The 24529-nt window shown below is 40.0% G+C and overlaps 1 protein-coding gene and 1 long non-coding RNA gene across 8 annotated transcripts in view; one reads left to right on the top strand and one right to left on the bottom strand.

The window, feature by feature from the left end:
• Window positions 1–15648, bottom strand: part of LOC148678206 (uncharacterized) — a 33332-nt gene extending 17684 nt beyond the window's left edge. The window contains exons 1-2 of the long non-coding RNA XR_015936924.1: window positions 15477–15648; window positions 5306–5371 (exon numbers count right to left, since the gene is read on the bottom strand). This is a non-coding gene — a long non-coding RNA (uncharacterized LOC148678206). The remainder of the gene's footprint in view (window positions 1–5305; window positions 5372–15476) is intronic.
• The window catches only part of LOC148678205 (uncharacterized), a 62967-nt gene that overhangs the window by 6331 nt on the left and 32107 nt on the right, over window positions 1–24529 (top strand). For all 7 annotated transcript variants that reach the window (XR_015936898.1, XM_088632381.1, XM_088632372.1 and 4 more), the window contains 7 exons: window positions 5317–5406; window positions 8103–8159; window positions 15643–15762; window positions 16826–16981; window positions 20605–20721; window positions 21836–21958; window positions 23612–23731. Coding sequence is in view for 6 of the 7 variants with exons in the window: in XM_088632381.1 (XP_088488507.1) it covers window positions 5317–5406; window positions 8103–8159; window positions 15643–15762; window positions 16826–16981; window positions 20605–20721; window positions 21836–21958; window positions 23612–23731 (783 nt within the window). In the remaining variant the exon portion in view is untranslated. The remainder of the gene's footprint in view (window positions 1–5316; window positions 5407–8102; window positions 8160–15642; window positions 15763–16825; window positions 16982–20604; window positions 20722–21835; window positions 21959–23611; window positions 23732–24529) is intronic.

The raw sequence follows: 24529 nt of genomic DNA, 5'->3' as shown, positions 1-24529 counted from the left end.
TATCATATTCCTCTAAAAAAATCTTAAATGTTTTAAAACGTAATTTAAGAAGTAAGTATAAAGTTTTGAATTTCTATTTTAGTAGTGTAAGCACCTCTTTAACTGTAGTTCTTGGATAGCAGAAGAATGAGTGTCAGTCTCCCAGGTCTCCCCTTGGCCTGCAAGCGTCTGTGTCAGAGTCTGTGGAGAGATCTGCTTGGGCTCTCCTGCTGTACTTCTGGACTGGACCTGCTTTTAACGCTTCTTTGCTGAACTAGATGGGTTAAACCGCCAGGAATGGTTGTGTGGTTGTGTTTTAACTCACATCATTGATGTCTCTGGTCTGTTTGTTATCAGCTTTCTCAGTCCTCTTTGGCAGTCTTGATCTTTCTCTCTCACCGTACAACAACAACCACAATTGTGCATTCCAGGCAGTTAGCTCATTTGTAAACCCTAATTCATCTATTTAAAATGAGGATTCATATAATCACTGCAATACCTATTAAAATATTAAGTTTGAATCAATTATATGCTATATGGAAGTTATTAACTGAAGTTTGGGAGGGATAACAACTCATACAGCTGCACCTAATCACCGTCATTACAAAATGAGCTATTTGTACTGAACTGAAATGCCTCCCTTTGCATTATTCTCAAGCATCCCTCCTCCTCCCCACCCCACCTTGCAGCACTCCTTCTGAGTGGGGTTCAAGCCTCCTCTTTCTGTGGCCAGGAAGCTACCCATTAACCAGGTGGGTATAACCAAGCTTATTTCACCAGGTATTCCAAACATTCACAAAGATAATGAGTAGAAAATGACCAAACTTTCCAAATACATGAACATACCAATGCATCTGCTGGCAGTGATTTGGTTTCTCCAAGCACTGGTATACAAATAGCTTTGAGAACATTCATAAGAAAACAGAAATGGTTCCACACAGAAGAGTTTTTTTCAGTAGCTAAGGAATCCAAAGATCTCATCCAGACAGATACTGTCACGCCCTCTGCAGCCAGAGGGAGCTCCTTCTCTGTCCTGTCCCTAGTTTCCGGTCTGCTGTCCTTCCGGTCCCTCTCTTTCCCTTGGGCTATATATTTCCGGGATTTGCTCTCTGTCCTCGCTCAGCAGTGACGTTCGGATGTCCTGAGACCCGCCTAGCACCAGGGCGCCCCACGTCCGCTCCCTGAGGGCATAGGTTTCTATACGGCATTCCTGAACTCTTTGCACTAATGAGCCCGGGCCTTTTTCCTGTCTCGCCGGTACGCATATGGGTCTTTTTCCGCTCTCCTGCTCCCCACAGTTAGTCCCTTTGGACGTCCGTGACAGAATGCTGAGCCACTTACTGACCCCGCGAGCGGCGCTTTTTGTCTTGCCGCAGTTTTTTCTTGTTCTCTGGGCTGTTTTTGTTTTTCAGTTCCTCTATTCTAATCACTGGATATCACTCCGATCTTCCGTGCCTGTGAGCGGGTCCTGCACCTGGCTTTCCTCGAGTAGATCACTCCGATATCAGTGATTGAATGTTGAGCTGGCTTGCCTATTCTTATTACTGGATATCACTCCGAGCTTCTGTGTCTGGAGCGGGTTTTCATGCCTGGCTCTTCCTGGTCTTGCTCTCTCCGATATCAGTGATAGAATGCTAAGCTTTCTGCCGTTTCTTCTTTCTTTTCGCTGGATATCACTCCGGGCATCTGTGTCTGTGAGCAGACTTCGGTCTGGCTTTCCTTACCCCGGAGGAGGGCGTAGCTCTCAGCCGTGGACTCCCAGAGGTTTCCTTTCAGTTAATTGAGGTTTTTCCTCCCTCCAGTGCTGGGCAGCTCATTTATTTGTATGGGCGTCAGGAGCCGCCCATGAAGGGGGGGGGGGGGGGGTACGTCATGCCCTCTGCAGCCAGAGGGCGCTCCTTCTCTGTCCTGTCCCTAGTTTCCGGTCTGCTGTCCTTCCGGTCCCTCTCTTTCCCTTGGGCTATATATTTCCGGGATTTGCTCTCTGTCCTCGCTCAGCAGTGACGTTCGGATGTCCTGAGACCCACCTAGCACCAGGGCACCCCAACGTCCGCTCCCTGAGGGCATAGGTTTCTATACGGCATTCCTGAACTCTTTGCACTAATGAGCCCGGGCCTTTTTCCCGTCTCGCCGCTACGCATATGGGTCTTTTTCTGCTCTCCTGCTCCCCACGGTTAGTCCCTTTGGACGTCCGTGACAGATACTTAAGGAAGCCGGGGTATCTGCTTCAACAATATGGCTAACGATATTGCCTCTGTTTTCAGTTATAAATGCATTTCCATGTAGTTTCCACTTGTGTCCTTCATACCTCAGTGTAGTTTCTAAATAAGTCCACTGGATTCATTTTTGGCAACGCTTTTGAGGATTATGAATACTTGGACCTGGATCCTTTAGCTTGTCAGTGTACTGAATGTTTCAGTAGGTACAGTATATGGTGGTTGGTTCCGTGGTGCATCACATCATCGCTTTTGTATTTTTTCAAATAATCTGTTGCAGGACTGCACTACTCTGTAAAACTACCAGGTGGTGCAGCGAATCCTTAAAGTACCGCAGCTACATGTGGTTATCTGATGAATCAGTACAGTATTACATGTTTATTAACCCATTTGTGCTTTTCTGCTCTAATCTTAATGTTTGCATACTAGCAACAAACAATTTCATTAAATGCAATGATTACATTTTTGAAACAGGATGTTTTTATGTTACTACTACAAATCCAAATGATGTCAGGATGTCACAATACTGTATAACACTAATAGGATTATCTTTTTTAAATTCAGTATATAGAATTATTAGTGATTGTATATAAATAGTAATTAGAAAACATTATTTTATTTTAGATTTTAACGCTAAAATATATTATACATTATACACATTTTTTCAAAAACATATTTGAAAGCAAATAAACAAGTAAAAAAAATATTTAAATATAAGTTTGAGTAGTGATTTGTATGACTTTGCATTATAGCTGATAAAAGTCTGCACTTTTTTTAGATAAATATATTTAGTTTTTTAATATTGCGATTTGCCAATATATTGTTGAGCTGTTACGTCCCAGTGTGTGTTCTGTGTGTGTTTCAGTATGATGTCATCATCAATTAGCTCTTAGCCAATCAGAACACATCTTATTCAGCATATAACATGGAGGTTTTCAGCACGGAGAGGCCTTTCGTTTGACTTCGGTCCCGTTTGGTTTTCGCTTCGCTTCGCTTCGCTTCGCTTCGCTTCGCTTCGCTTCGCGTTATTGCTTCGGCTTCGGCTTCATTTGTTTTGCTTTGTGTGTGCGTATTTTTGTATAGCTTCGGCTTTGTTGTTTTGTTGTTTTTTTGTTAGTTTCTTTGTACTTTCGTTTGTTTGTGTGTTCATCCTTGTTTTGCCATTTCCTTGCCCCAGTGTTACATGTTCAACCTTTGTGTTCTTTGTACCCTGCTCCTGTTGATTACTCTTGTTCTCCCTTATTTGTATTCCTGTTTCACTTGTGTTTTTGTGTGAACTTTTGTATATAAGGTTAGTTTAGGTTTTTGGGTACACTTTACACACTTAGTTGATTTTGTATTAGTACACTAGTTTAGTACGGGTGTGTGCCATTTGTCTTGTATGGTTTTGGGTAGTCAGTGCAGGTTAGCTAGGGTGTTGAAGACGCCGAAGACCGTGTGCTTCGGGTTTTCTTTTGTAGTCAGATTAACTTTCCCTCACTGTACTAGCCAGCTCCATTTTGTTTGTTATTTTCTTTTCTTTGGCACCACTCTAGTTCCTTACCCTTATCACGCTTCCTAGTCCCTCACCAAAACCCACCTGCTTCCAAAAGAATTATCCTAAATGTTACACCCCTTTACCCTAGACACTTGGGGTCGTAACATGAGCTATGATTTAAATGATCTCCTGCAAATCAGTGGTACAAGTAATTGAATCTAGATGAAGGCAGTCTACAAGTTTGATGCTTCTTTTGTTAAAAAATTAAAGGAATTATTTAACATATGTAGGAAGTCGGGAAATGTTTTGTCCTTGTCTTCGCCTCACACTAAATTACAGTATAGTACTGTACATGTTTTGAGGGAGAAACGTCCATTTTAAATAGCTCCTATATAATTTAAAAAATATTTTATTAATTTAAAATTAATAAATATCGCTAACAAAATTAAAAAATATTGTAAATATTTGCCTTTTGTCTTTGTTTCCTCTTGTCAGAGATAGTAGTCAAAATATATAAAAAGGTGGGGCCTGCTTAACTATGGAAACCTATTAGCTCCACACAGGTAAAAGAAATGCATTTAAATGTGATAACATTACATTTAATTATTACAAAAAGTATTTTATTTAAATGAGATAACATTGCATTTAAATGCAATAATTATTGTGTTTAAATGGGATAACTGAGTTTAAATTAGATCATTTAAATGTTATAATTAGCATATTAAAAAGTTCAATTTTCATTAACAAAAATATATCCTTACACTCTCCTTTGTGCAAATTAATTAGTATAAAGGAGCATGTTTACTGTCTTTTGTAAACATCAAGTATGGCACCCTGTCATTGAGCATTCCTGTAATTTTCACATTTTTGTAAAAAGCAAAAAAGACAGGGCTTTACAAACATAATTTGTTTTTGATGTGAAACTGCAGAAACATGTATATAAGTTGTTGCCTAATGTTCAAATATGGAAAAGAATAAATGTATTGTGACTTAACAGTAAGACATACTTACTGTTGGTGTACAGCTGTTCTACATTTAAGCATAAAAAAGCTTTCAGCCTATGTTTATATCAAATACATGACAGTGGATTGTAACAGCAAATGGTAATAAATACAGTATGTCATGTGAAGAGAGAAGAAACTGACAGTATTCTGTGTTGTTTTTCACAGTCAAGAATGTAATGAAATACAGGAATGCAACCCTCACAATCCAGCATTATCAAGAACCAAGATCTCTTATTTAAGTTAACGATGGTAAATTTACTTGCTAATTTGGCACCATGTGTTCTTATTGAATTATAAAGTGTAAGGTTCATAATTACTTGGTTCAGTTTTGTCCCCCTTTTTACAGATAGTGGGTTGGTACAGTGGCAGTTTTGCAGTCAGTGGGTATTACTGCTGTCCTGAGTGACATTTACACTGTCTTTTTAAAGGCCTACTGTATGAATAACACCTTTGGATTTATTGAACTTTATTCAAACAAGCTGTGTCATGCAGTTTTACATGCAGTAACTTAAACAGAGAAGTACAGGATACATTCTGATGAGGTTTAGTGAATGAAATGAGCACATATGGAGCATTAAAAAACAAAAAAGGGGAAAATAGCTGTACCCTCTGATAATAAACATTCTTACTTTCCCTCCAGCGGTGTGTGCACTGGGCTGTGGCAGTGGGCTCTGCGTGGCACCAAACGTTTGTCTCTGTCATGGAGGGAAGAAGGAACTCACATGTGAAGGTATGCTGAGGTATACAGACATTGACCTTTAAAGCAGTAGACATAGAGAATTAAAGCAGAAACATATGGCATTAGAACATTTTTTAAAGAATTTGGGCTGTTGCATGTGTCCAAGGTAAGTCACATGGTCTGCAATGAGACATAACAATGCATAATGAGCACAATATAAATCCACACAAGCATAATAAACTTCAGTGTAACCACTTTGCATAATTTGGTACAGAAATTAGATTTGAAAAATAAATAAACAGTGACACAAATACATCATGTTGGGCAGTGACCTGGGCAGGAATAGAAAAGACATTGACTCTGGCAGGAAGAGAGTGTAGTTTCTACATGCAAAGTATCTGCTTAAAAACATTAAATGAATAGAATAGAATAGAATTCTAATAAACATTTTTGTTTCTGAATGAACGTAAGGTTAATCAAATTAATAGAAGCAGTATAAGCAGTATAGGGTCCCTTCATGCTAAAATTAGCATCCTCAACAAAGAATACACTACTGCAGTTGGTAACACAACACCAGGCCAATTTATGCCCTATATCCAATCTGTCTTTTATTGCTAAAAATTTAGCGTGCATTTCAATTTGATTTTGAATTTGCAATTGTGGTTAGAATTAACAGTGATAGTTGTCAGAGCAGTTAATTCAGCAGCAAACGAGATCGTCATTTCTCATTTGCAATGTTTATTAGTCTTTTGTTCAACAGAAGTAGTTTGAGCAAATTTACAGTAGTAGTAGTAGTTGTAGTAATTTTTGGAGTACCAGAAGTTGTTACAGCAGCAGTATTGCACTATACACAATAAAGGATAGTTTAGCTGCTCATCAAAGCATTGCGAAAGTTGTGATTGAGGGGACTATGGAGGAGCTGAGAAAGGGAAAGGGGATGTTACTTACTTTCTGAGTTCCAAACTGAGCACTAGCTGAGATTATCAGACTGTAAGAAACAATAGGCACAAACTGAGGCCCAGGGGTGTCCTGTTGTTTGTGCTTGAAATTATCATCAGTCTCTGTAATTCAGGGACTTTATCTGGTGGAAAAACTGAGTGTTTTATTTCAGTGCAGAGCCTCTGTGCTGTCAGACCTGTACCTGTGGGACGGTCCTGAAGGCTGTCAACAACAGCCAGAGCTCTGAAACCAGTAGACTTGTCTTTCACTGGGGCCTCCTTCCATGTTCTGTACCAGAGAATGTTATAATGGAGGACGGTTAAACATAACGAGTGCTATTGTCTTCCCAAAACATCTGTTTGTGCTAAAGAATTTCGGAAATGATCAGAGAGATTATCTCTGATCCCTTACAAATCCCCCAGCTGTCTGAATAAGACGCAGGTAGTGACGACATTGTTGCAGTGGCTCTGAAGATTGTGAAAACTCCGGTTCCATTTATAGTCTGATGCAAAAATCTGTTTTCTACACTAGCAGCATTCTCACCAATGAGACTGTGTTATGGACACCGTTATCACCTGGGATTAGCAGCTCCTGTCTAACTCTGATGTTAGAAAATTAGTTCAGTTCATATGACTGTAATAGCCTATACTAAACATAAAGAATAGAATACACAGTGTGAATTTTGCATACCGTTAAATCTATTTTTGAGCTATTTCCAGTACTTTTGGACAAGAATTCTAACCTGTTTTTGTCACTTGGTTGTATCTTTAGCACTATAACCAGCTTTCTGTTCATATTTCCTTTAAGAACTGAAACCCCAAAACACAACAATGATCTGTGTTTGTCTGTCTGATGTCTGATCAGATTCTGTGATCAGTAAGCTATCAGTAGCCACATGAGTAAGATGGATTGAATTAGTAGAGTCTCTCATGTGCAAATATTTTCTTGGCTCCTGTCAGGGAGCAAGAAGCATATGCAACCAGTCACCAGTGATCATCACACATCTGCAATTGCACTGAAGTAGAAACCAAATGATTTTCTGTCAGTTGAAACCTGTCTTATGTTCTTGTGTATACTGTATAAAGGTGAAATTGACCTAGTACATGTCTCTCTGGAGATGGGTGCTGAGTTCACTGTTTTGAGACAACGTTTCTCTCCAATATTTCTGTAAACAGTTTACATACTGGTGCAATACAGGAGTTAGGATATTGCAGGAACGTGCCAAGAAGTGGAAGAAGTGTAAACTGTGATGAACTGGGCCGGCATCTGTGCAGTAGTCAATGAGTGTGACAGAGGAGCAGCTGCTGAATCTGCAAGAGCTCTTCTAGCTAGTAAGTTGCTAGAGTATGGTGAGAGATGTTTGCTGGCAGCTGGTTCCGCTATGTGGCTGGAAGAGGGAATTATATCTGGTCAGCTGAGGAGAAGCAGAGGGCAGAAGAGGGAATGGAGCAGTGGATATGAACAAAGATGGCAAGCAGACAGAAGGCTTGAAGCAGAGTAGTCACATTGAAAAATAAAGAATACAATGGAAATCAGCAGAGATTTGATGAGAAGGACACTTTGCAGTATAAGTGATTTCTAATCTACAGTATATAGAGCTAGAGCTTGTTAAAGATGATGAGGAGAACAAGTACTGAGAAAGGATGAACTATGTACAGGGCTTCATATCAGCTATGGCTCAAACAGAGACAGCCAAATAATATGTTTATTAAACAGAATTAATTTCCATACAGCTGTCTGTTGTTGAGATAAACACAGGGCACATACTGTATAAGTCTCATATATGTCCCTCTGTGTCATCATTCCAGGTGAAGGCCTTGCAGGGGACTTCATGTCTAATGACCTTGCAGACAGCTCGCAGGAGGGTGAGTAACACCTCATGCTGCACAACAGCAAAGTGCACTTGAAAACATGAACAGGAAGTGTCACGGAGCGTTTTTCAGGACGGCAGAATCCAGAAATGAGTGAAATAAACACAGGGAAAGAAGATTAGGATCGGGGCTGGTAGAAGAACAGGGGGGCATGTCGGTGGTGCGCTGGTGCTCGGGGGGGCGTGGTCCATGTGACAATCCAGAGGGAGTCCGTAGGGAAATCCAGAATAATCAAAAGTTCAGAGCTGGGTAATCCATCCAAGACAGACAAAACGAAAGTTAAAAGCCGGAGCGGGATCCACCAAAGGGTCGGGGGCATAAAGGGGTAACAGGGCCAGGAACTCCAAGCCCCGGACCCAGATGGTCAGGACGCTGTTGCAAAGCCTATGCCGTCGAGCCTCTCCTGGACTCGCTGGTAGGCGCACTTCCGGGGGTCCATCTCCCAAAGCTGAGCCTGGATTGGTAGGAGCGTCTGGCTTTTAAAGGAAAAGGCTGAGACAGGAGGCAGGTGCAAAAGCCAGAAAGAGTAGGTGCGCCCTAAAGAGGAGGGACTTACAATCGTGACAGGAAGGACTTCTTCACCCACACAGTTGTGGCAGCCTGGAAAACAGGCTGCCTCCCATGTTGCTGAGGTGGTACCCTGTTGTTTTTCAATGAATCACTGGATGAGACCCTCAAGTCAGTTAGCTACTAGCAACCAATCAAGCTCAATGGGATCCTTTTTGTATGTTAACATGCAAATGTTCTTAAATAGTATTTATAATAGTCTTTCTTTCACACAGCCCTGCTCATCCCAGAGCATCGAACAGTTTTATAGTGGGAGTGGACTCTCTTTCTAGATCTTCGAAGTGCTGCCTTCTCTGGGGTAACACTAAGGCATTGCATAGCTCAGCTGATAAGGCAGACAGAGTAATTACCTAACTAAGTACACCACATACACAAATCACAGGTAGCCCAGACTGAGAATTTAGGCAACTCAGTGGGTCACAATCTCTTCCTTTTTCAAGAATGCCACCATTTGGGGTGCTTTTGAATTGCTGCAATAGAAAGAACATGTCCCTTTCCTTACTGGTGCACCAGCACCAGTGAACTCTGCAGTCTAGACATTCTCAGTGAAACCCAGACCTGTACACCGCTTAGGGGTTTACAGCAACTCAATGCAAAAAAGATAAAATGAACGTCATCCCTCATTTTTCTGTCGCCTCCTTTGTTGATCTGTCCTATTATGACAATTCAGCTTTATCCATACACTGTATTTAGATGCATTTTAATGATATAAGTTCAGTTAATTGAACACCTTGTGAAGCAAAGAGACTCCAGGCTTGTCAGCATCATGTCACCCGTTTCCAGGATAGGGCTGTGATTCAGTATCACACACAATGAGAGTTTGTGACTACAGTTAACTTACTACAGGCACCTGCTCCCCTTATTTAGGTTTGCAATAGTAAATGTACAAGCGAAATTGGCACTACAGCCTCTCCACAACATCAACATCTTTCACAGTGATTCAAGTGCTGAGCACCTAGCCTGAAAAATCCTCAGTGTGTTTTACAACACTCTTACTATGAGCAGTGATTTACTGCAAATAACACGAAGGACTCTGTGGCTGCTGCTGCCAGATTGCTTGCCATCTGACATAGTCTAAACATTGGAACCCCCAACCCTGCCTGGCCCCCCCAGCACCCAGGGAGGAGTATTTATAGAGCCTGGGCCTGCTGCCACTGCAGCCCCCAGAGGGTTCGCTTATTCAAACTATTAATCACAAAGCAAAAATCCACACAACATACCATCAAACCACCATCCTGCCCCAGCAGAGTATTTTCAGGCAGAAAGGAAAACAGAAACATCCCCCACCAGTTTGTGAAGTCCCCCGTCTACAAGACGGGGGTAGAGACAGCTAGAAAGAGAAGGAGAGAAAAGATGGAGAGGGAAAGAGTGGGGTAGGAGAGGGAGAGAGAAAGAACAAAAGAGATAGGCAGTAGCAAAGGACAAGAAGAGATGAGAACACCTCACTCACAGATGGTAGAAACAGAGACATTTAAAGTGACAAAGACAGGGCCAAAGCACAGAATAGGTCATTGAAAGAAAGAGTCAGAGATGATGATGACAGCACAATGGAGGCTTGCTAAGGTATAATTTACAGGAAAGCATAGTAAAAAATCACCTTGACTTGGTAACCTTTCGTGAAGATATCACTGCTCTGGAATCTGTCCAAAGAAGAGCAACCAGATACATTCCAGGGCTTTAGGGGATGTCCTACACTGACAGGCTGAAAGAGCTGAATGTTTTTAGACTTATACAGAGAAGACTACAAGGAAACCTGAAACAATAATTCAAAATCCCTAAAGGCACCGACAAAGTCAAGCCAGCAGATTACTTCCGAATAAACAGTGAAACACGAACCAGAGGACACAAGTGGAAACTATGGGGAAGTGCATTTAAAACTGTTAACAGGAGGACGTTTTTGCAGTTTTGCGCGATGCTCCAACAAGCTGCCAGGCTATTTGGTTGAAACCTGTAGCCTGTTTTTTTAATCAAAGAGTTGGATGATATTCTTGACCTATCTACTTACTATTGACAGGGCTAGAACAAAAGACTGGCTGCATTTGTTAAATATGGTCTTTCCTCATCTCTGTATGCTCTTAAGCTGTGATGATCAGAGTACAGTACTAGGTTGTGGGGCACAAGGCAGTGAGACTGCAATAAGATGTCAGGGTTCTGGAAGCCATTAGCAGCACAACAGGATTAGCAAGCCAAGTCCCACTGACAAGAAACTCTAATCATATGGGATCCTTGGATCAATCAGCCACTAACTACCAAACAGGCTAGATGGGCCAAATGGTCTCCTCTCCTTATAATGTTTAAAGGAGTGTATCAGTCCATCCCTGCAGCTGCCTCAATTTTATAGTACATTGAAAGCAACTGTCCTGCTACCAGACACAGGGACAGAGCTGAGGGCATTCTTTCCTCCAGCTTTCCTGGAAAACAGCTCAGCTCCATTTTACTGTATGAACATGGCTATATGAAATATCTGTGTTGTACAATTTGTGTTCAGTTGCACACATTTATTTTAGAAACATTCAAAAAATGTTGGACTTTTGGATTATGTACACGAACGCAGGATTAGGAGCAGGAGCCCTCTTAATGAATTCTATGGTTTCTGGGATTTTGGAATAGAACTGTGATGGCTTTTTCCACTTGATGCTTTTATTCAACCAACATTGTTCTTTATCACACAGCATAATGAACTGAGTCATTTTCCCTTCAGCTCTAAGACATGGAGCAAATGTCTAGGGCCGCAGTATCATTTTGCTGAGGCTGGCTATTATGGGCCTGTGGTTTGGCTGGCCTGGACTGATGTCTTCATTAAAATGATCATAATTGCAACACAGAAACAGAGCCACACTGATTACATTCCCCCACAGCAGCTCATTAAAAAACTCTCCGGGGAGGAAGTGAAATCCCTATTGACTGGCAGTACTAAGACAGAGTGCATTGGGAATAATGTGAACAATTAGGGATGAGGACAGAAGAACATGAGGTTCACAATCATGAAAGGCCATTTAGGCATTTGGAAAACTGTTGTGTATTGCGATAATGTGATGGCAAAAACTAAAACACTTTATTCAGCAAATGTTTTTTTTTTTGGGTGCTGTGTGCAAAATTTGCTGCTGTGTAAGAAAACAATTAACTGTGTTTGTGTGTATAATGATGTAAGTTCATGTGGATGATGTCTTTGTGTATCGCTGATTATTAGTAGTTGTGTCTTTCTCTACAATATAAGAACATAAGAGAGGTTACAAACAAGAGGATGCCCTTTCATCCATCTGGCTTTTTTAATAGTAGTTAATTGATCTGAAGGAAACCAGGGTATCTGCTTCAGTGACATGGCAGGGTTATTCCATACTCCTAAAACCCTTCTGGTAAAGATGTACCTCCTGTTCCTGGTTTTAAAACACTTCCATATAATTTCTACTTGTCTTCTCTGGTTCATGTTTCTCTGCTCATTTTGAACAAATTACTTTGTCAGTGCCTTGTATCAGGTCTCCTTGCAGTCCTCACTGTTCAAGATTCAAAATATTCAGCTCCTTGAGCCTGTCAACCTACCTGTTAGGAAAAAAGGGTCTCAGGCCCAGTGGTTGCCCCCTGTAGGCAATTTGTTTGTGGCTCATTAATTATAATGGATTGTGAGAATGTCCAGGGCTGCTGTTCTGCCCTCCTGGGTTTGGAGTCATAGTTGTTTGAGGTAGGTAGCTGAGGTTTCCTGGGTCTGCCATCTTGTGTCTGGCATTCCAGGTTCTGATGTCATATCCTGTCAGGACATGCACGTTCAGCATCTGAACCCAGCACCAGTATCTACCTCAAAGATAAGAAAATGTCTTCTCTAAATCCTGACATGTTATTGAAATAAGACTTATTTGACTTGGTATAATTACTTTATTTATCTCACCCTTATTGTGTTATTTCTCCTGTTTGTGTAGACAACCCTTGTCTTAAGCAACTGTTCGACAATTGAATAGCTTCTGAATAACATTTCTTGTTTTCTTACGTGCAATTGATTAGATATAATCGGGCCCTGGGGTTTTATTAATCTTGAGTGCCCCCAACTGTTACAAAGGTGACGCTGTGAGTAGTGGGAGTGGAGAATCTTATGCGGAGGCTGTGTGAACGAGACATTGTTATTGACTCTAATCGCTTGGAGATTCAGGCGAAGGGAAAGAGTACTTTACCGAAAGAGATTTCAGTGAAGAGCCAAGTACGTGTTCCAGAAATCGTAGTCAGTAGAGAAGCCTTAGTCCAAAAAGCAGGAAGAGTACATAAATAATTGGAGAACCAGTGAAGAACCAGAGACATAATTCTGGAACCATAGTCAAAAGGTAAGTCTTAGTCCAAAAACCAGGAAGCGTATGTAAGTAAATGGAGATCCAGCACAGAAACAGAGACGTAATCCAGGAATCGTGGTCGAAAGATAAGCCTTAGTCCAAAAACCAGGAAATCGTGCACAAAGAAGGTACATGCATGAAACAGGAAGCGAACCTCACTAGGTAACACCCAATACTGAGCAAGGTAGCTATTGTGAGCTGGGCTCAAATACTCTAGTGAGTGGAGGTGTGGTGGTAAACGAGAGGTCTGATTCGTTATCTAATCCTACGTGATCTACGCCTTCCCCTGTAGAAGCTTGCGAGCGAGGTACCCTCTGCTGGCGGGGAGCCAATATCGTAACACCAACACTTTTCCCTCCTCTGTGCTAATACTATCCACTACAGAACTCATTCCTTGCACTGCCAGAGGCATGTTGTTGACTTCTTCCTTCATGAACAGCTAAGTGAAATACAGTAAAAGCTCTGTATTCACAAGGGTAAGGTACATTGAAGGCTCTGTAACTGGCAAATTTGTGAGTGCAGGACATGTTGTCTTTTGGAGAAAATAGGGTATGGTTCCAATGCTCACAAAACAAGCATTTCCATACTTGTATTTTGGATATCATTGTTAACTATTTTAAAACTAGCATTAGTATTTATTGGCAGTTTTCTTAATGAAAATGAATACAGGATACTTTAAAAAAATGTTTTTCAAGTTATTGCATACGCAAACAAATACATTTGATCACTCTTAACGATATTTTAGCATACCTTCTATTAAAGTTTGTTTTTTTAATTCTTAGCAGTCTTTACATTTTCTTTAATTTTTCTGTCTTGTTTTTATTACTATTATAAATGCAGCACTACCATACTATAATAAAGTTCATTACTTACAGATCAGTAATAAAAGACAAGAAAATAAAGTACACTCACTCTCTTCCAATTAAAAACAACTCACTTTCCTGTTCCTGCAGTTTGACTAATTCTCTTCTGATTTCTTTTGTTATCCTTTTCTGTGAGACATGCATGAACTGAGATAATTTAGGGAACCACGGAGGTTTGTTTGTTATTTAACATTTCTTTTTATTTCACAGCACAACACTCACATACAATGTACTACTCTGATAACTACTCAGTTTCCTGAAGGAAATGAACTGAAATACAGTTCAACCTACAATGCACTTCTACATAAACATGTTAAATCTTTGTTTACTAAGTTATGCTTTGACTATAGAGGCTGATGCAGATGGGGTGAAGTAGATTTTTTAGATAAAGATCCACAAGGGGGTGCTTGTAATGTACTCTCTTAAGGTGTGTCTTGTGAATAGGTGAATATGATCTGTGAATGCAAAAAAAGCGGTCACTAAATGTTTTATGTGAATAGATGAGATCGGGAATGTAGAACTTGTGATTATCAAGGTTATACTGTACTCATTTAATACATTAAATTTTCCATTGTAATATTCCTTTCAATGTATCTCTTAACCTTTCTAATATTGTTGTTTACCAGTGCTTGCAATACAGTGTATTCTTTAACTGAATCCTGTTGTTCTTTGATAAAGTGTTCCCTTTGCCATGAAATTTGTCCTAATTGATTTGTTAAACTATTTGGGATACTGAATTTTAGCTTCTGGCTTCTACACTTTTGGGATAAATCTGTTCTGGGCTCTAAGCAGAATCTACCATATTTAAATTGTTTCCATTATTTCTCTACTAATTTAATGTCTACCTTATGCCATTTTACTTAACTTTAACTGTATACTATTTCATTCCTTCTACATCTGCTTTCCAGAAATTGTAAACTTTTGCTTTGGATTCAATTTGTACAGCTTTATATTGTACTTCAGAGCCCACCATAATATATGTTCCCTCATGGTTCTCTCACCTGTTTGCCTCTGTCTTGATTATTTAAAAGACAAGATCTATACAAGCTTTTCCTCTTGTAGGTGTTCTAGCAAACAGGTTAAGAAGTCATTTCAGTTTCTGCAGTTTCTATAAAACTTTCCCAGTCTATGTTGGGGAAGTTGAAGTCTCCCATGCAATTTACTTCTTCTTTAGAATAAAAATATATTTTTAAGTTAATATCATAGTGCTGGCATATGATTAACATTTGTATTTGGTGGTATAGCATACTCCTATCACTATACATTTGGAATGCAAAGAGTCTGACCCACATAAACTTGGAGACTCCTTATTCCACTGCCTTAGGCTACTAGACTCAAGTACTCATTTGCATAGTACAACACTTCCCTGACATCTGTTTTTCCTGTTTCTGCAGAACAGTGTGTAAGCCCTTATGAGAATGGTGGTTATATTCTTCCCCTTCATTTGAAGCTAGCCATATGTCAGTGATTCCAATAACATCACAATTGCCTACTAATGTGGTAGCTTCTATTTTATCTAATTTGTTTCTGATTCTCCTAGTGTTTTGGTATAAACACTTAATTACCTGATCATTTATTTTGTCTTTCCCATTGTTTCTCCTTTGGTCTTTGCTCCTTGTATGACTTTTCATTTTTCTCTGGTTTCTTCGTCTTTTTCTTCCCCTGTAATCCTGTCACAGAATCCTTCTCAGAAAACAATCTCTGTGTGACTGACCATCTTGTGTTGTCCAGGAAGTCACACCTCCTGCCTGTCTGCAGGATGTGAGCACAGCTGTGTTCTGATTGGAGGATTCCCTATTTGCAGCTGTTCTCATGGATACAGCCTGGCAAAGGATGGGCGGAGCTGCCAAGGTGAGTCTCATCAGAATGTCATTCTGTCTGCAGAATTTTCCTCTGCGTCTCTGTTTCCCCACTTCTCTGCATATTCCTCTCGGTCTGCTGGGTGGCAACAAAAGCCAACAGGTGTCTGGTACTACACAGTCTACTCAAAGAACCTGTGTTCTATACTGTGTACTTTGTTCTATATTGTCAAAGTAGCATGACTCTGGGAAACGCTTCCATGGTGATGTTTTTGCAGTTTGCTTAGCGAGTAAATAAAAGTAATAGAAAAGAAAAGTTGGGTTGCCAGTATAGGACCTGACACTACACAGCTTCTGAAACTAGTCAAATCAGACCAGCTCGCCTCAATTCCGCTCTGTGTGTCTCTGTTTCAGGGTTCTGTGCCCATAAGGGCAACTGATTCAGCTGATTTAATAATAATAATAATTGCTTACACTTATATAGGGATTTTTAATGACCACAGAGAGTCAGGACCTCAGTTTTACGTCACATCCGAAGGACGGCGCCTGCTTACAGTATAGTGTCCCCATCACTATACTGGGGCATTAGGATCCACATTGACCGCAGGGTGAGCACCCTCTAACACCTCTTCCAGCAGCAACCTTAGTTTTTCCCAGGAGGTCTCCCATCCAGGTACTGACCAGACTCACACTTGCTGCCAGTTGTGAGTTGCAGAGTCATATGGCTGCTGGCAGATTTAAGAAGAAAACTAATACACCATGTTATAAATATGTTTTAAATGTTCATAAAGTCCCTTTTAATGGAGTAACATTAGGGATTAAGTTTAGCTGATATTGTGGACTGGAACTTTAAATCCACCTCAAACAATTTAGACAGATCTGTTGATCCTGGGGATGACTTGTTTTTCAAAGAATTATATATTGACTGTTTAAAACAACAATAGGAACATAAGAATAAAAACCGCAGTTATGCTGGCTTTTCCAGATTATGTTTGGCAGTTTCATGTTCTCACCTGCTACAGTGAGCATTGAACAGTGTTGCAGATACTATATTAACTTGGTAGGTTGTAGTTCACCCCCACTTCTTATTCAGCTGCATGTCTCTCCTGTCTCAGATGTGGATGAGTGCTCCCGGTTTGGAGGGGCGTCTCTGTGTCAGCAGGTCTGCAGGAACACCATGGGCTCCTTCCGCTGCCACTGTTACCATGGCTACCAGCTGTCTGCGAATGGGCGCTCATGTGTGACTGTTGCAGTTACCACCAGCCAGGAGGGTGAGTAGGATGCAGTCATACATATTTTACTACAAATTGCCTCTAACCTTAACCATGTATAGAGACATGCCCACAGTGAAACCTACAAATAAACTCACAAAATATTACACTGAAACTAAAACACACACTAACAAAGGTGTGCAGCTGTAGCCTTCCTTCCACTCCCTCATACTCTGATAACATGGTTAGAGTTTCTTGTTAGTGGATATGTGCTTCTATATCCTGTTGTGCTGCCAATGACTTCCAGACTCCTGACATCTTATTGGTGTCTCACTAGTATGTGCTCCTAATGTTATCTAAATCATCTGGAATGTCATTTGCTGCGTCTGCAGAATTTACCAAGCCTCCTAATTTTGAATAATCTACAAACTAGTTTACCAACTATTCAAGAATCTAGAACATTGATATACAGTAGATTAAGAAACACAGTGATCTTAGTGTAGATCCTTGTGGTACCCCACTAAGTTTATCACCCAAATTTGAACATTCACAACTATTATTCTTGGTCTACTAGCCATTTACCAGTTCTCAATCCAAAAATGTATATCATCTTTAAAAAATGACCTTTCAAGAGTATTCATTGCCAGCCCTTACAGAATTCCTTACTGCAGAGGTTTGTTACTCACAATCCAGACAAATCATGTGATCCTGTGATCATCTGATTGGTCAGATCACAAAACTTAATTCTAGTGTAGCTTGTACTGTATTTTTTGGTTACAGTAGGATTGAATATGAGCCAAAGGAGCAGCAAGTAATTGTCAGGACATGGCAAACTATACCTAGTCAATATCCACAATGTCCGTCCACAGCCATATTCAATCACATTAGGCATCTCCTGCAAAGCTTGGGTATAACAATCTATCCCCAGCCAGCAATCACAGTCTCAAACTTTTTGGCTGAATGGTCAAATTCCACATCCTTGTTCAACCACAGAAAGGCAGAGAAATCGTGTGAAGTTAAATCCTTTAAAGATGGACGTTCTGTTGCTGGGATCAGCAGTGGTAGTTGAGAAACTGGGTGGGAGTTTCTAGTGAAAGTAAATGAAATTACTCTTATGTTATTTTCTAGGATCTGCAACAGTTTTTAAACTTGCTTTATCAGGCAGAGGACTGAACTCTTAAGTATTATGCTTGACAAGGGTAACCCTCTAAACTCAGGCCTACCAATGGTCCTTCTTAATCTGCTACATACATAACACATAACATGGCAATCTATACAAATACAAGAACAAGATACAAAACATTGCAGAATACCATTTTTTGGATACTGCACTACTGTACATTCCTATAATGTTATGAAAAAGCTACACTGGCTACTGGCTGGAGAAAAAATAGATCCCTCATATTGCCTGCAAGATGATTAAATGCAATAGGTTAACGTCTAGTTTAAGTTCCAGAAAATACCTTTTGGCTCCACATATTTCTTCTTGTGTTAGACCTTTCTTAGGCTATAGCAGCTCATTAATACCAAAATTAAGTTAAATTGAAAATTGAAAGCTTTTTCAAAGAGCTTTTCTCATCTTTAGGCAAAAGTCTGGATGTCCTTAATTATTTAATATCATAATTGTTTAAGATTATAATTGTCGTAAAATGTAACTGATTTTATATTAGAACTACAATCTCTACACATTGCATTGTATTTTATTCTATTTCTAATGGAAAGGTGGTTGCATTTTTTATTTTTGTGCTTCTAATATAATAACAGGGCAGTGTCATTTTAGAAAATGAACAAACAAATTAATGTCCAAGCCAGTAGACAATAAGCACTTATAAGACAATAATATAATTTGAGGAGGGCATTGATGCTATATAAATGATTAAATAATTTAGTAGTACATCCGGAAATAAACCCAGGGACCTTGTGCTGCAAGGCAGCAATGCTAAACCAGTATGCCACTGTGCTGCCCATGTTGGTATTTTACGTGTGTTAAATTGAACAAATAAAGGTTTATTCTATGCTAAAAAGAGAAGAAAAGAAACACAACGTTTTGGCTGTGAAGCCTTCTTCAGGTGTGAGAAAGAGAGGAAAGTCGACAGCAGATTAGGTGGTCGACAATATGAGATGAAGAGGCGGTCAAAAGAAAGGGTACCAGTGGAGGGATCATCCTGTAAGATAATGTGCAGGTTTTGACTTCACACCTCTCTTCCCCTCTCTTAACTTCACACCACCTGAGTGCCCACTCTGCCTCTCTCCTGCTCCCGCCTCCTCTCCACTCCCGGCTCTGCATGTCGCTGATTCTCAGTGGCCTTAACAGACATTGTAATGACGATATTGGAGACGCTGTTATTACTATTTAGCATAGGAGTAGCATGTTTTTTCAAGTGATTGTCTTTCCCTGCCCATGCAGATTATGTGTGTTTATGTGTTTCTTTCACTTATGTTTAGTATTTATCATGCTTTTAACTTCTTTTATCCATGTGCACTTGTTAAGCTCTTTTCAAGACTACACAGATGCTTTCTCTGATTAGGTATCATCTTCAATAAAGTGCCTAAATAAACTTCTGGAATGTCACTGCTCATTTGTTATGGCTAAATTGTGACTATTGCTGCAATTTAATATTGTTTGTGTTATCATATTTTTAAAATAGTGATATATGTTAATTAATAATAGTCAATCATAGTAGTAGAGGTCAAATAATACTTGAATATTTAGTAAAATATTTTTAGTTAAACTAATCATCCTGTTTACAGCTGAGTATAAATAATCTATAAAAGGTAAATGATAAAATACTGCCACAGGTCAGGGCGTACTGAACAAGATCAAGTGCTTCTTTAATTTAAACGCCCAGGGCGTTTCTCGAAAAGAGTAGGGGTGTAACCCCGGCGTCCTGGCCAAATTTCCCATTGGCCCTTACCAATCATGGCCTCCTAATAACCCCCCTCTATGAATTGGCTTCATTACTCTGCTCTCCTCCCCACTGATAGCTGATGTGTGGTGAGCGTTCTGGCGCACTATGGCTGCCGTCGCATCATCCAGGTAGATACTGCACATTGGTGGTGGTGGAGGGGAGTCTCCATTACCTGTAAAGTGCTTTAAGTGGAGTGTCCAGAAAACCGCTATATAAGTGTAAGCAATTATTATTATTATTATTATTATTATTATTATTATTATTATTATTATTATTTTGTTTTTCAAAAACTAGTTACAATTGGAATGATTTCATAGAGCTCAATGCATTAAATCCAGCCATCCCCACTAAATCCCTAACATTGCCCTTCTTAATGTACTCAAAAGTGGATATAAATGAACATGGGAAAGTAAAACTGATTTAAAAAGCTATCTAAACTGAAGAAAGGAGACAATCTTTGGACCCTAATGAAAATCTAAAGAAGCAAGAGGAAGAAACTAAAGAAGTTTGAAGAAAAAAGTTTAAAAATCTAAAAGTTATTTTAGAAACAGCTAAGTTTAATCACTACCTAATAAGTAGTATGGGATTGCTTTTAGGAAATACATTTTCAAGAATTTGTTTTAGAGCTGGTACATTTCCAACTTGACTTTTAACAGTCTCAATCAAATCCCAGTTTAATCATTCTCTCTTTCCAGGAAGCTACCAATAGTGTGCTGGATCTTTCTGAGCAGCCTGACAATGTGATAACCGACCTGTTCTGTGTCTTGGAAACAGGCTGTGGGCAGTACGGCTGTGAGCTGAAATGTAATGAGGGAGGATGCGAGCTGGTGTCTCGGGTCTGTCCTGTGGGCTTCTCTATGACCGAGACAGCCAGTGGAGTCACTTGCACAGGTAGACATTTCTTCACTACAGATCTACTGTAACAGAACATACAAACTCTGCCTTCTCATGATCAGGAGCAAGTAGAAAGTAACAGAAGTAAAAAGCAAGAACAGAAAAAACATGACAAATGTGGAGCCATCTAATACATACCCAAAGATCGTTCTATAGCCAAAAGATTGTTTTTTCTTCTTTAATGCAAATACAGTGAATCAGTCATATTTGACTGTAAAGAGAACTTTTCCCTGGTGATATAATCTTTACAATACTTCATGAGTACAAGCCCCAGAATGGATATGAGTTCCCTGTAGAGAAGACCTTGGAACATCATAAGAAACAAAGGAGATCATCAGAACTGGTGTTGCAAGAGACTTCTGTCAAAAAGAAGAATTGCAATATGATTTGAAATTACATATACCGTAATGCTACATATTACAGTTGTTCATTTGTTTCAAATTTTTCAAATTCAGATTTAAAGAGCCTTATTGTCATATCTGATGAATTACAATGCTGCCAAAGCAACAAATAATTTAGTAGTTTGGTTAGATCCTATTGAATGCAAGAGAGATAAATATGTAAGTATTTGGCATGACTTCCCTGGCTGAGGGAATGGCATCTATCTGAGATGATAAGCTGCCCAAAGTGGGTTGGGAGTTTGCTGTAAGGGTGTAGTTGGGAATGTAGGAGGTGCAAGAGAGATACACGAAGGGAAGACCTGGGTGGGAGCCTGGTATTGTGTATGTAGGCAAGCGAAAGTGTGCAAGATTAGGATCTAACCTTCCTCCGGAACTTCTGTTATAAACTCCATTTAATAAAAACATTTGCAGACATTTACAATAAAATCCCATTTTATCTTTGTCAGAGCTCTGGCTGTAAATTTTCAATCAGCAGGAGTCATGTGATGGAGACAAAAGTAGACCTGTGAGGAGACCAAGCTTTTTTTGTTGAACTCTTTCTGTTACTGTGTGTTCTGTCCATTTTTCTGTGCAAAATGTAATGTGATTGTATGGCTGGCCTTTGGCATGTTTGTCTGTGCCGATTTTGTTTCTGGATCACTTTCCATCCTAGGGAGGCTGTGTAGGACAATGCCAATCTCCCATCTCACTGATGGCATCTGCCTTTCCAGATATTGATGAATGTTCTGAAAGCTGGTCGCCATGCCAACAGCAGTGCTTGAACACTGCAGGAAGCTACCAGTGCTCCTGCCGACCTGGGTTCTACCTTCATCGCAATGGCCGTACTTGTAGAGGTATGGTATGCCCTCCTGGGCAACAAGGTTTTCAACCCAAACCTATCAGCCTTAATATTAAGCACAGTGTATTGAGCTTTCCTTGTGTAAAGTATTCACAATCCTCATAGTCACTGACAAAGACAACCCGAAAGACTTCTTCAAAATTAACAGTGAAACACAAACCAGTGGACCCAAGTTAAATCAAAGAGGAAGTGCATTGAAAACTGAGCTAAGGGTAGCTTGTTCCATACTCCCACAACTCTTTGGATAAGTCACCCTTTACACAGGGAGGTTGAGGGAGTATGGAACAAGCTACCCAACCATGTGATTGAAAATAGTACTTTGGTTTCATTCAAGAAACAGCATAAGAGTTATGTGTTGGAAACTACTGTATCTCTGAACCACACCAAAAAAAGATTAGATAGCACCAGCAAACTGTGATTAGGTTGCTGTTGACCACTTCATGTCTGCCACAGATGTGCTGCCTTCTTTGGGCCAAATTCTTTTTTTACTTAAGGTCAGCTACATAGTTTATTTGTTTAGAGCCACTCTGCTAATTAGGTGATTTTTTAACTGAAATCTGTGGCAATTTGAATGTGTAACTGATAGCTCTTGCTTACTTTTTAGTTCTGTTTTCTCTATACCCTACTGTAAATTGTAAGTATTGCCTTTGGTAGAATAAGTATCAAATTTGAGTAATTCCTTTGTGATTCCTGAGGGTTTATACACACGGTCCAGAAGACTGTGTGTGATGTTGTTATAGACGCTTCTCCTTTATCCATCCAAGAAGTTAATGTTTTTATTCCTGGTGAGGGTCACTGTAACCCAGAGAATGTCCTAAAAACATGGGGCTCAAGGTGTGACCACATCCTGTAGGAGCCACCAGTCCATGAGAGGGCACGCACATGCACACAGAAAATTTAGAAAAATATGTTGATCTAGAGAACATGTTTCTGTAGCAGTAAGGAACTGGATCATCTGGAAAAGACATACATGAACATGGGAATAACATGCAAATGCTACACAATAACTGTAACAACTCTAACAGCAATAAACCACAGAATTAAGTGTTCCTGCGGATTTTCAGTGTGGCCCCTTTCTGTGGTCGTAGCCACAGAATAACCTATTGATCTTTGCATGCTGGAATGCAGGGAAGAAGAGACTTTACGATAAGCAGCATCTCTCACGACAGTGACACAAAACACGACAATGCTTCTTGTGGTGCCTGGATGTTTAGTGGATAGTGGATATCTGAATGGTGGTCCTAATATAATTTGTTATGTCTTGGTAAAAGACAAGTAAACGACCTGCCAGATTGTTTCATGTGTTTACTTAGATATTGTATATATAAATACATATCTTCTGTGTCATTTGAATCTGTGTTCAGAATGCTTTTTATTCTGTAGAGTGAGTCCTAATTGCCAAGAATTGCTAATGCAATTTACTGTTACATTTAATAAATTGTGCCAGTAAATTCACACAACTCCTACACACCTCACACCAGTAGAGAATCCGACCCAAGGGCTTTAAAGTACTAACAGCCACTTTTGAACATCATGATTCATTTGATTGATTGTTTTTCCTAGTTGCTTTGGCAGGATTGCAAACTTTATGAATCACTGAGCACTTTCTCTTTTGTCTGTCTCTTTATCTGTCAACTTATCTGTACAGATGTAGATGAATGCTCCAGCCCTACTCGGTGTCATCAGCGCTGCATCAACACTGTTGGCAGCTTCCACTGTGCCTGTCGCCGTGGATACCGCTACAGCACCCAGAGACACACCTGTAGAGGTAAACAAAGCCTACAAAGGTCTCAGGAATGCATTTTCTCGTTTTTTAATATATAAGTTCAAATGTTTATTTATATGTGTGCCTCAGAATCAGTGTGCCTGTTAAAATAAGAGGTGTACACAATATGAATAGCTAGAGAACATTTGAAGGATGGTAATAAAGAAAAGGAGGCCATTGAACCATTTTAGCTTGTTTTATAATTAGTAGCTATTAGATCCGTATTACAGATCACATTCTGACATAACACTAGCTTAAACCTTGAAAGAGGACAGCATGGTTTTTTAGCATTGTGCCTCACAGCACTAGTTCTTTGGGTTCAATTTCAGGACCTACAGTGCTATCTGCATGGAATTTGTATGTTTTCCCTGTGTTTGTCTGGGTTTCCTCTGGATGGTCTGGTTTCTTCCTGCAGTCCGAAGACATACTGATAGGTTAGTTGGCTTCTGGGAAAACTGGCTCTGGCATGAGTCTGTGCATGGCTGTGTGTGCCCTGCAATGGACTGGCATCCAATTGGTGGTGTGTCCCACCTTGTACCCTTTGCTTGCTGGGATAGGCTCCAGCTCCCCCATTAACCTGTATTGGATGCAGCAGTTAGAAAATTGATAGATGGATGGACTACTTTAAACCAATGGGATGAGAGCAAGATGAGCAGCAATTCAGAAATTCCAGGTGGTACATCTCCTTCCACCAGAATGTGTTGTTATGAATGTTGTTGAGAATGTTGTTACCAGAGACCCTTTTGCTGAGCATGCATAATGCAGGTATTCTAACAGGTCTTCACAGTAACCAAAATGGCT

The sequence above is a fragment of the Lepisosteus platostomus genome, chromosome 1 (genome assembly GCF_059453375.1).
Source record: "Lepisosteus platostomus isolate fLepPlt1 chromosome 1, fLepPlt1.hap1, whole genome shotgun sequence".
NCBI lineage: Eukaryota > Metazoa > Chordata > Actinopteri > Semionotiformes > Lepisosteidae > Lepisosteus > Lepisosteus platostomus.
The sequence above is the reverse complement of the archived record's forward strand: the minus strand, read 5'-3'. Positions and strand labels throughout refer to the sequence as shown.